At 36.7% G+C, this 13448-nt stretch overlaps 1 protein-coding gene across 1 annotated transcript in view; it reads right to left on the reverse strand.

Moving 5' to 3' along the window:
* The window catches only part of LOC104461162 (nebulette-like), a gene marked incomplete at its 3' end in the record, with an annotated part of 49170 nt that overhangs the window by 23292 nt on the left and 12430 nt on the right, over positions 1 to 13448 (reverse strand). The window contains 3 exon segments of the mRNA XM_010072643.1: positions 569 to 670; positions 2304 to 2405; positions 10079 to 10189. Of these exon segments, the coding sequence (XP_010070945.1) occupies positions 569 to 670; positions 2304 to 2405; positions 10079 to 10189 (315 nt within the window).

The following is a 13448-nucleotide window of genomic DNA, read 5'->3' on the forward strand; positions in this document are numbered from 1 at the left end:
TGTGTTTTCACTTTTTAGTTATGAAGTAATCTCTCCATTTTTCTTCTTTTTTCTTTTTCTTTTTTTTTTTTTTTTGAGCTTAATATATACCAGCAAGTAGTACATAAAAGGTTCGGTTTCACGGGGAGGGAAGGCGGGTGGTTTACATGTCAGGCCAAATTCAGATCCCATTACTCACATTAGCAAGCAGTTACACAAAAGACCCCAGTTACCTCAGTGGGATTAATCACAGGGTAAGGTTCCACTCAAACTGAATGAGTAGCAAAATTTGCCTCTAAATTACATACAGTTAATATTTTAGAAATCCTAGATAATCTGTATAAATATACACCATCTCCTCAAAAGATGAGTTGTAACAGTCAAAGTTCATTGTATTTTTCAATAAAAATGTATATTCTGTTTCCTAAGAATCTTAAATTTACCAGTCATTGCATTACTGTACAAAAACAGTTTGAGAACATAATCTTCGTGCAATTAGAGATAAACATCTAAAAATCTAAATATTTTCTTGCATTACTAGGAACAGGATATCTGAACGAAGTCATTGTAAAACTACAGAGAATCTTACTTGGCTTAACAGTTTTGAAACTCCTTTAGCATGTTCAAAATCTGGTCTTCCAAGTACAGCAGGCTCCTTATTCATCTCTCCCTTTCCTTTCTTGTACTGAGCCTTAAAAAAAAAAAAAAAAAATAATATGAATCACTATTAAATTGTTTGCTTCTGTTTTATCAAGAAAAATGTAAGCATTAAAGCTAGCAGAAAAGTCTCATTCAGTTATCTGCAATGACACTACTTTCAGAGCTGTTCTAATCAGCTCTGAAAAAAGCCCTTCTCAGGCTTCAGCTCATAACAATGTAATATTTATTTATTGTAAAACACAATGCACAGAATTTACAAAATTCAACTTTAACCAAATGCATAGCTTAAGCCTGAGCAATCTTGTTCTCCCAATAAAGGCAGAATGAGTTACAGTGGCTCAGTATTTCTTATGACAGGCTCTGCAGTTTACACAAGATTATTCATAGCAGCTGAAACTAGTCTTGAAACAAAACTAGGCCGAGGGGCAGCTTTTTTGAAATGTAAGGTCAAATTCCACTCTCAGTTTTACCACTGCAATCTTGCTGGATGTCAGTGAGATTGCACTGGTGTAACAGGGCGGAATTAGTCCCACAGGGCTGGTGTTACGTGATCTTTCCAGCTAAGCTGCCTCCCATGCAAATTGCCGCAATTTTTTTCCACAATGCACTACAAAACAGCACAGATGAATCGACAATAGGTGCTTTGCAGTATCACAAACTAAATTACCCATTGCCTAAAATAGGCTTCTTGCATTACTCAGGCACTGTGAATCAGCAAGGGCACGTCATAACAACAGACTGAGAGAAATAAAAGTCCCAAAGCCACTCTGTCTCAAAGAAAGCTTGAAAATAAATTAGTAAATCTGGGTGTTGAACATAAGACTTAGTAGAAGTTCTTGGTTTTCAGAAAATCCTGAATATTCAAAAGGTGAATCGCAGGTTTCTTAAAACTGTCTCTCTGTAGGTGCCTACTCAGTCTCACATGAAACTATTAGCAGTTACTTAAAATCTTGTCTCAGGGCTTTTTTTAAAAAAAAATATATATATACACACACACATTGTTTGAGATGTCTACAATAAAACATAAAACTGCACCACACATTGCTGCTACTCAAACTGCTCCTTGACCTATCCATCAGCAGACGTCACGGGAGGAGGGAAAAGAATTTGAGAGGGGAGTTTGGGGAGGAGAGCCCCCATGCTAGAAGCAGTATGTTTGCACAGTGCTCAGAAGGACAGCAGGGAATTGCATTTCCCTGTTGCTGCCGGCTGAGATGGCAGGAGGAAGGGGAGTCCTGGGATGAGAGCTTCTCTTCTACTGAGGTGAAAAAAAAAAAAAGCTTGGTATGTCTTCTGAAGTGCAGTATAGCATATGAGTATGTGACTTCTTCTGGGAATTGTTATTATTAATAAAGTTGAAACAAAATCAACTTTAGTAAGATTGTCTTTAGATCAATGACCAATAATTGCAAAGGTCTTACTGTCAACATCAAAATAGAAGAAACCTATAACTTTGTACCATATCAGGCCAAGGTTTTTTTGTTTGGCTTTTTTGTTGTTGTTGGGTTTTGGATTCTTTTAGTCAAACCTCCATATCAGATTTGAGGTTGCAGGTTTTCTGCTCGTGATGTTTGACAATTTCAGCAGCATTCTAAACAACCTGACTGAATCGGAATAAATAAAATATGTCTAAAAAATACAAATAGAGTAACAGGAGAACATACATCACTTATTATCTTTGTTATCGCAGTTGCCTTTTTTATGTCTGGCCTGTTCAGTACTTCAGTGTATCTATGAGTATCTTGCACATCCTTCTTATAGGATACCTGTCAAACAAAAAGAAACAAGCAAAAAAAAACATTTGAACTTTATAAATAAACTTTGAATGACGTATCAACTCAGTCATCAAATTCAACAGAACTCTGCCTAATTTATTCCAACACAGTCCTGCTTAACAGGGATTATTTAGTAAGACCCACACAGGTTAACAGGATAAGGAAGGAATTCAGAAGCATAAAATACAATATTAAAATGAAAAATGGTTTTGCTTAGAAGCATAGTGGAAAATGAAAGCACTGCGAAGACAAATATTAGGTTTTGTCATTAAATTTCAGAGGACTTCCAAGAGTACAACATTTTTTTCTGTGCTGTACCCTTTTTAATAGAAACTAACCCCGCTATGATACTGAGCACTGCAGCCTAGCAGATTGCAGCTACACTGAACAGAATCTGTAATTCTACCACGGTGAATGTCTTTCTCAGTAATAGGCAGCCGTGTAGCTGATATGTAATTCAACAACGCAACTCCACCCCAGCATCCCCCACTCCCTGCAAGTCCACTTATCTGCTCCTTTACACAATCATGGGAACAAGAAGGCTGAGTGTTCCAGCATGTGGAATACAAGACTGTATCTTTCTGTTTGTGCAAAAGCCACTACTCTAATGAATGAGCTCAGAAAACTTTGTCCAGAAGGCTAAACCACAGGTAGGAGAGTCCAAATATTCTCCATTTAGCAAAGCAATCACAGGAACAGCATAGACCTCAGGGGCTTTACAGAGCTCCAAGACTGCAAGTTTTCCTTCTTCTCCCTCTTCAGGGTCTGCAGACTTTTCCCTCTCCCTTGCTGTAGCACATGTGCCAATCTAAGCCAATTTAAAAGAGCTGTCTTACTGAATTATTCTGAATGATTAAGAAAATTGTCCCGGTATTCAAAATTGTCTGAGAAAGTGAAGTTTGAAGCAAACATAAAATAAAGTCTAGAGGAAATAGAAAGTATCAGAATAATTCCCGCTTTACTGAACAATCTTTTAGATTTTCTTCTGTTGTTTAACAAAATTGATCATCCTCTCAAGATTATATTTCACCATGAAGAAAGACTTCAGCTTGAAGCTTCACTTATAACCTCCACCTCTAGCTCCTATTTCCAATGTAAAGTTTTACTCTGGGTACAAAGCAACAAACTCATAAACTGCAGCACCCAATGACAAATATATTTGTAGAAATGTTACTCTAAAAAGCGAAGAAAAAAAAATCTTTTTGGCAAATATTTTACAGGCAACTGGAAAGCAATTTTGCATCCATATGGCTTCAGTGAAGTAGACAAGCTAAACAAGCTTCACTGTTGGCCATTTGCCCACAAATAGATCTTATAATTTTTAACTTACAATAAGTGACACATAAGTGTAATCACTGATAAAATAAATAAATAAATAAATAGGCTGGATGAATACAGTCCAAAGTATCACTTACCGAGGAAACAGAAACTGTTCCTTACAGCTTGTTAAGACCGCTGGAAGTTTTGTTTCAGTGAGGTTTAGATTTCCTCTAATTTTTTAAGAAACTAGATGTACAGACAAGCATTTGCAATTTGGGGCTTTACATGAATTTAATTATATGCTGTTCATCCTAATGACCACATGAGGTGAGGTGAAAACCACAAAGGCAGCAGAAACAGGTTTCTGAATAGCACCCTATCATCCATGTAAATTGCAAATTAAAGGCCAGCATATGTGCTCAAAATAGAAATTAGGAATGGAGTGAATTTAACAACAGAGAATCAAGAACAGTGGTGATAAAGTTGAGGAAATGTGGTCACTTATTGCTCCCAAATGACATGATCATATAGTACATGAAATAATGGATTGTGGTTAATTTCAAGGGGAAAGGGGGGGCGGAATAAGACAGTGACAGTCCTTTATATTTCACCATTTTCAATTATATTAGATGCAAGGCCAATTGCTATAGCTTTCCCTGAGTGAATTATTATTCTTCCTGCACCTAAACCATTACTTATGTCTGAGGGAAAGTCATCTAGCATTTTACAAATGTCTGCAATATATATTTGCTCCATTCTGCAGCTTGTCATACTCCGGTGAGAATAAAAATGTTATGCAGCAGAACAGTAGTTTGTCAGAGGTAGGCCAAAGAAAGAAAAAATATGTTTCCCATTTCCTGAATAACATCAATCCCTGGATGCTGACCCTTTCCCATTGGGACAGTGTGCTGGCCTCTATTACACAGCTGCTATTCTGTTCCATGTAGTGATCTTTTATTTTTTTTTTTTACAGTCCTATGTTAGAACAGTAAAACCAGAGCTATTCTGGCAGAGCAGGGGAACAGATGTAGGCAGGGCAAAGCAACCAGCTTGGTGTGTGCACCCCTGGGCACCAAGATGGAAAGTAGAGAAGCCTGCGAAAGGGCAGAAGAGAAAATGAAGCCTGGTCAAGCAACACAAGATAGGAAACCACAGAAGGACCCAGGGAATGTGACATCTTGTCTCCTGAGCTGGTTCGGCCCCTTACCAAGAGGCTGGAACCTGCAGTTCCCTGACTGGAACCTGCAGGCATTATACAAGGCCCTTACGCAAAAGATCTTACTTCAAAAGATTGCTCAGGTTCTACCAAAAAACATCACCAAAGTCTCAATAATTACTCCTTTTTATGAAGACCACAGGTCTACAAAACATCTGCACAAACTGGCCTTTGCATAGGAAAAAGTAACAAAGATTCTGACAACTTAGGAGCAGCAGTGAAAGACCTAAATGGAGAGTTACAGAAGACCAGTGGGAAATGTGAGCAAGAAAGAAGCTAGGACAAAAAAGGAAAAATGTTGTACTATCTCTGCTTTTGAAGTTGCAAACAGTAAATTACAAGTACTAACTAAAGGTAAAGTGGTTTTCTACCCTAATTTTAAACTACAATAAAAAGTGGTTACACATTGTTGAATATTTTTAAAGAACAAAAGCCATTTCTTGCCTTTAATCCCAAATGTGATTATATATTCTGAATTGACAGTAGTTTTTGCAAAGCATGGAAAATATTCAGGGCCTGCCTATAATTAGTAGACTAATTGTAAGAGGTCCAAATCTCCAGCTCTTATAAAAAGGCATGCTTATTCTCAGCCAGTCTATTTACTCCAGTTAAGGGTCCTGAAGATGCTTCACCTTTCATGATGGTGCCAGTGTATTGGAATGCACTACAATGCTGCAAAGTAAACAGATTTCTAACAAGGCTGCAAAACATCTCAGGTTGTCAATCAACAAACGGAAACTTCTGCTACATGGTCACCCAAGCACACCTAGGTCTAAAGCACTCAGACCTTTGCTGCAGTCTTTTGTCTTCTCCCCTATTCTAATTCCAAAACTATTCCAGACTATAGGCAATAAATTACTAAAATATGCACAAGTAGCTATGAACACATTTTGTCCTCTTGAGATGCACACACAGAAGTCAGCAAGGTGCTGGGCACACCTATCTGCAAGAGAATGTGTCTCTTACTGTTTGTCCCTGCTTAGTATTTTCTAAGAGCTGCAAGTGCACTAATGGCCTGTCAGCTGTGTCTCTGCCCCCTTTTCTCTCATCTGCACTTTGGGGTCCATCAGCACTAAGAAAATGGCTAGCTGGTGACAATCATCATTGGCAACAGTTTTTCTGATCCCCACTCAAATGGTGTTGAAAACTGTTTCTGGCTGGTGTAGAAGAGACAAACTAATTTCTGGCCCATTACAGATTGATGCAGTCATCCTTTCCAGTAATGGGCTTGAAAATTGATTGGTCCCAATTACATCAGGAGTAAACACATCATTTTCAGCACCAGTTGGAAGTGGTCCAGGGAGACCTACTGTTGACAACCACTGTCAGCAGAAAGTTAGTCAGTGAAAGGTGATTTTTCTAATGCAGATGCTGAAGAGAAAGCCAGGAGGAGCTTGACTTTAGCACAATCTGCATCAAAACAAACATCTACATTTTGGAATGCTATTGATGGTGTTTAAGCACATCAAGTTTAAGATCTGCTGATTTAATCTTATCAGAAAGAATGTAAATTTTTTTGGTGTGGATTGTGACCGCACAATATCCTGAACAAGAAAAAAAAAGCTTACTCCTAAGACAAGAATAGATTTTTTAAATATTCCAATGTAGATGGTCATTGAAACATTATATATTACCACTACTGACATCATATGGACTGCAAAGAGCATACATATACATCTAAAGTTTGCCCAACTACCAACTAATATTATAAAAGCGGCACTGTTTCATAGATAAGAGAAAAGATACCAGAACACCAATCTCAGATGTGCAAACTGCTTTTTAATTGTCCCCGAATGAGTCTATTGCAGTTTTCTTACTTGCAAAATCAGAATACCACTTCCTTATTTCATACAAAGTAATGCTGTGAGGAGAATCAATGATTTAACCAAGCAGAACATACAAATTGCTGCACAAGTACTTAACATTGTTTTGATATTCATAATGCCCAGTGATGGACCAGGTCATGGAACAGCCAAAACTGAATCACAGCTTTGAGTACCTCCTTCAAATGCTATGTGCAGCTTCTACCCAGGCACAAGGCGGCAAGTGTCTTCTTTGCTTTAGAAACTTAATTATCATGTCATTTCAATGTTCAGTTACTTTCTTCCATCAATCTGATCCTATACATCAGGTGAATCACTATTTTGTGACCTGACAGTTTTCTAAGGGCCACCACACAGTTTTGGCCCCCAGTTTGGAAACTTCCAGATGAGCTAAATGACACCAGCCAAGCACAGGCATAAAGTAGGCTGATGGTCCCTACTTCACTTTCCTCCAAATGCCTTTGGGTGCCGAAGTCACAGCATTAACATTCTCTTCACAAAACAGAAGGCCAATTTATATAGAAAAGGACTCTGGCTTGGATAAACATGCATTTGTTCAAGCATTATGTAGCATTTAAATTATATTTTAAGTAAATTCCCTATCATTTAAAAAGTCACTTTGGTTCCTTCTAGAGCAATTTTCTTCACTCTAAGTATGAAGAAGAGAAAAATGTTTTTCTTTTACATGATCACATTGTTCAGGAGATTTTACAGTATTTCCCCATTATGCAGCTTCAGCCCATGCTCATACAGTGTGTTAATGATATTCAAAGTGGTGTGAAGGCCTACAGCACATGAAAATTTCAAAATGTCAGCACAAATGTATTGTAAGTTGAATACAGTCTTAATTTTTAAAGGAAATTGCACATTTCACAGAGTTGAGTATAAATGTCAGCCTTATTTTAAGGCTGAGTAAATAGTCTTAAACACATCCTAATCCTATTAGATGCAAACCCTGCTTGTAAAGGTTGAATTGAATTGGCAGAGCATTGTAGGTAAACATGCATTCTGCTCCCTTAGGTATATTGTACTGAGTGGTGGATAAAAGAGCTTTGTCCTTCTATTCCCCCAGTAGTTTCCCTCCTTTTCCCCTGCATTTTCAAAGCTGTGATTCTACAAATAGCCTGAAATAGTTCAGAAAGACAAATGCTCCACAACTGGGATGCTCGCTATTCCATGCTCTGACTCAAAGACGAAGACTCACACAGCTCTTAATTAAACCTGTACTTACAAAACAAGAAATCCACAGCTATTCACTATGGTGCCCAAACAGCCACCTGCAGGAGCTGTGCAACTCCACTGAATAATAACTGGACTTATATAACTTGTTCCTTTATGTGTGATAAAGATATATCCTCATTGCACTGCAGCTCCCCAGGTGCCACCAGAAAAAATCTGTTCTTAAACAGATGAAACTAACTGGTTAGAGTTTTATGTTGGATATGGAGGGTTTGTTTGATTTTTTTGAAGCTTGCTCAGGCTGAAAATAATTTCCTTCGTATTTTTTTCATTATTTTTAACATGCTGTTAAAAGTTCTCATTTATCAAAACATCCTTCCCTCCTACGTTTGCCTTCATTTCCTTTTTTTTTTGATTGTTTTAAGGGTGAAAGAAGATGAAACAACAGAATCTCCTTTACTCTCACATCTGTACCCTGCTCTCCTTAATTCTGTTAGTAGGTGATGTACAGCTGTAGAAGGGGAATGGGTTTTTCACTAGCATACTAATCCTCAGACCATGAAGAATTTGATTCAAAAACTTGTCTCATATTCCTCCTGGTTCCCCCACCTTCTCTGAGAGGGACTCCCATCCCTCTTCCCAACATTATTTCCTTCCCTAGTAGTCCACCATCATTCCTACTGCTTATGGGGAGAGAAGTTCATGTTCCCAGCTCCTACGCTCTGTCAATCTGACATCCTGGTGCTTCGAACAGCAGAGACAGCCAGAGTTTGACAGGAAGAGGGAATTCTGTAATCAAGGCAGGTTGCAAATTACTGCTGGGAGTTCCAATGCAGGTATTTCCCAGCAGAAGAAAAAGTTATTCTTCAAACATAATGCTTCCCTGAAGTTTTCCAGCAGCCTTTTAATCAGCAGCCAGCTGTCAAGATTCTGCACACACATACATACATCTAACATTGACATTTAGCTTTCAGCCCACATAACCTAAGAGTCTTTGTTACTCTGTCAGTAGGGAAGACAGGGTAAATTTAAGTTAACTCAAAATTAACATCCAAGCTTCATTTTCTATATTGATAACAGCAAACAAATATCTTGTTTACATGAGAAACAAGTTTTAAAATCACATACCTACCTGACTTGACTTGCTTATCCAAGAAGAATGGAAATGGTTCATAATTTTAAAGGTATTTACATGTCAGCGGCTCATACCGGGTTTGTGTACCCTTTAAAATTACCTCACTATTTTAGCTAATCTTCTCCTAAAATTTACTTTTCTCATAAGTAAGCTTTTACGAAACCTAAGACATTTTTCTTTAACATTATGTTTGTATAATTCACGACACTAATCTTGGTAGCATTTCCATTCCTAGCAATGGTGCATTGAGCTAGTATAAGCTAGCTCAACCATGAAAACAAACCTGACATGAAACTAATAAAAAATGTAAATACTATTATTAGGCTTTTTTATATTGTGAAATCTTAAAGAATTTCAAGAAGTTAACAATCAGCTAAAAAAAAAAAAAAAAAAACCAAACTTTAAAAATATTGGTAAATACTATATTTATTTGTAAATTGTAAAACTACAAGAAATACTTTGGTCAGTGGCATGAACTAGTGACAGGCATGAAATCGAACGCTGTGACTCAGATTCTGTAAAATACGTCATAGATTGTTCTTTGGAACTCATTTGATATGTACTCCTGAGATGGGAACAAAGTTATTCATGTGCACAAAAGTGTGCAAGAGCAGGGCAGAAACAGCCCCCTTCTCACCTCTAAACAGAACCCTTGAGGAATTACCACATTTTGACAGTGTAAGACACTGAAACAAAGCTGGTGTTAATGTAAACAAAGAGCTTCATACACTTTTAAAGTACAGGTGGGTACACATGAATTCAGAGAACCTGCCTTTCTAATTTTATTTCAAACTGATAACACTTAGTAACAATTGCTACTAATAAACAATAACAACCACTTTCCAATGCAGTTTAGAATAAAAGTCACATACCATTACTCATAGCATATTTTAAGCACATATCATGTCACAAATTACTTCAGAGCAAATAATGTAAGAAAATAGCAACTAAAGAAATATGAAAATACTCCCTGCTCAATTCATTTCAGCTAGCTATAACAGATGTATCCACCCAAAACACGTGAACTAATTTTAGATGGGGGAGTACTTACATCACTCTGGTATTTATTGACTTCCATGGCATGTTTAATATCTGGAGGCTCCTTCATATGTGCATAATCTGAAGTTCCTTTCTCAGCATCATGTTTTTGTTTGTAGAGAACCTGAAAAGAGCAACATTATACTTCTGTGACCTCGGCAGAGCAGGTATAATAATACGATCTGGGTTAAACCCAGCATCGTAGTGCGCCTCTATTCAGGAAGAAACGTAATAAATAATTAAGCTCCTTAATGGAACCAGAACCCTGAAACGAGAGCAGCTTCTACCCAAAACAGGTATGTTTGGGTAGAACATGACATATGAGGCACAGTCAGCAGAGAGATTTCTCTGAGTCAGTTATTGCAGCAGAAGTATGAGTAGACAGGAAAAAAAAAATATACAGAAACAGAAAATTAACCTTAACAAGGTGTGAAGACAGCCCAGAGCAAAGCATACAGGAAAGCTTTTTTTGTCTTTTTTTGTTTTTCTGAAGACACACTTAAATTTATCAGCTAAGTAAATATTTCCTCAAGTTTCTTTTTCCTGTTTTCAGAAAAAAATATTTTGTGCGTTCCTCATAAAAAGGTTTACATGAAATACTCATAGCCCAAACATCTATTTCATCCACTCTTCGGAAATTACTAGTACAATACACCTTTTGACTAGCCCCCAGGTTCACAAAGAAAAATAATATTTATATTCAATTGTCAACATGGTAAAGGAAAATGAAATTGGATTGTGAGTTTATAAACAAATTTATTTTTTGTAATAGAAACTGAGCTCAATGTTGGGCTTCACTGTGCTGTGTTATACTTACATATACACACTCTCACACACTAAAGCTGCCGGAAAAGCTGATCTTGCACTTATCCTTGTCAGAAGCTTTTAGGCTTACATTAAGAAAATTCACCAGGTCTTGATGCCTGAGGAAGCAGCAAGCTTCAAGTAAATTCATTTTCTAATAGCTCTCAGGAGCAAGCATTAAAATAATCCCCAAGAAAACAGCAAATGCTAAATGAGACTGAAAGCTGACCAGGAGGAGAAGGATTTGAAACTAAAACCCCTGACAGCAATAAAAGAATACTGTGTAAGTCTTGAGATGGGAACTCCTGACTACAGTCATTCAGATTCTTTTAGGACAGGCTACTAGAACTGTGAGAAAATGTTGTATCTGTTTGTGTTTAAGGCAGCAAGACTGCATCTGAGTCACAGATCAGGGTGCCCAAGGCAATATACTAGCACCTGCCCTGACTATCTCAGATTACAAAATTATATAGAGGCTGAGAGATTAAAACAAAAAGGGGTTGTTTTGTTTTTGGTTTTTTTTACACTGCTACTACATGAATGCAAGTATCAAATTAGGAAACTTTAAAAGTGCCATCTCCTTATACAGTGTAAATGCAACATGATCAGGCCTCTGGGGAAACAAACACAAATTGAAACAAAAAAAAAAATTGTCTATAACCTCCCTCTACTGATACATCTTGCAACTGGCAAAGCAAATAATCTTTAACAAGACTGAAGCACCACTAAGAAATTCTCTCCTGCAGAAGTATAATCACTATATAAATATAAGCCACAAAAACTCTTGCTACTTTGCTTCACATTGTCACTTTTAAGACATTCCCCACTTAATACCATACTGAAAAGCACACTCATACAGTTACTTCCAAAATCTACTAATTTTCAGATATTTTATTCCATTGCCACTTTGCTGCTTCAACATCTATATTTTTCTGTTGGCAAATGGGCTATGTAACCAAGACATCAAAAAACAAAAGCACATCAACTCCCAGTACAAGAAAACTAACAGAAATTACAACTGAGTGTCCACTATCGTGGGAAAAATGACTGTTTCTTTAGCTTAATACAGGAATATTTGACTTGCTATTTGACAGCTATGTTCTTCCTATCTTTTTACATTATGCATATTAACTGACTCAGTTAACCTTGAAGCAAGCACAGACTAGGAGGAGTTCAATAGCTGTCTAGTTTAGTTTCGGACAGTTTAGTGCAGAACTGTTCCCACATCTGTAAATCAGTTCCAAGGAAGCATGAAACAATGTTTACGAGAATTATTTTAACAATATTCATAGGGCCATTATTTTACATGTTAACATGGGTATTTCTCATTTCATGTTAATTTTCAGATTTTAGCTAAACTGAATTTTCTTTATCAAATCTACATATGAAACTATGCTACAGAGAGATCAGGTATTATAGGTCACTAATGTAACCTCTACTCTGTAGTGGCACCATGCATTAACTCCAGAAAGACAAGCCAATTATTTAAGTAGGTACGACTTCAAATTGAACTGATTTGTAAGCACTAATTTTTTATTTTCCCTATCTCTCTTGCACACCAGTGTGCCAATAAGAAGCTGCATTAAGGAAGGCTTTGTGCTCTTTTAGCTTCATTCTGACTGACCCTCTGTTTTGGAATACTTTAAACACTATTCAATTTTTATTTTTATATTTCCCTTTATAGTCAGTAAGCTGAGCACCAAACTTAAAATCCACAATGTAGGATTTTGTAGGAGCAAATGTTCAAGAACACAAAAAATGCCATTCTAATCTCTAGATAGAGAATTTACATTATCTGATATATGTGTAAAACAAAACTAGAGAAGTACAGGAGACTAATACCTGCTACCATAAAAAAACAGGAAATCTTGAACATGAGATTTTTATACCATAAAAAGAATGAATAATTACTTAAAATGGTCTGATAATGTGTAATATGATCGTAAATGTGCAGTAAACCACAAAAATAGCTTTATCACAGTACAAAAAATACATATGAAAGTAAAAGGAGGATTCTGCCCACAAGTAAGAAAAACTGAAACTTTATCTGGAAGTTAAAAATACTGCTTAAGATTCACTTGGCTCATCATCTTCAAAGACAAACAGAAAATACTGTTGAGCATTGACATATAGTTACTAGTTGAGATATTGCCCTTTGCAGAGAAAATTAAACAGCTTTCAGTTTGTTTTAGATTACTCCTTTCAGATAAGAAGAAAAACAGTGCAATCTCTTCTTATAGCAGAAATAAAGTGTTGATAAATGTGATGAAATGAATACTTTTTTTCAACATTGTTTCCCCCTCAAGCAATTTTAAATACCTTTATCATTGTTTATGACACCTTAAAAAAATGTTCTGCATAAGGAAGAACTCCGTATACTGGTCGTCAGACAAGAAAAAGACCTGTCACAAAGCTAGCAATGATCAGAAATTTTCCTTCAGAAATATTTTCTACAGGAAAATTGCAATTTTTCCAGAAAATGTCCATTTCCTCTCAGGAAAATCAAAATGAGGGCTCCCTGCCTCATCAACTGCTCTGATCAACTTATTTTCTCATCGCAGAGAACAGGGAAATTGGTG

The sequence above is a fragment of the Pterocles gutturalis genome, unplaced genomic scaffold, assembly GCF_000699245.1.
Source record: "Pterocles gutturalis isolate BGI_N339 unplaced genomic scaffold, ASM69924v1 scaffold12372, whole genome shotgun sequence".
Taxonomy (NCBI): Eukaryota; Metazoa; Chordata; class Aves; order Pterocliformes; family Pteroclidae; genus Pterocles; species Pterocles gutturalis.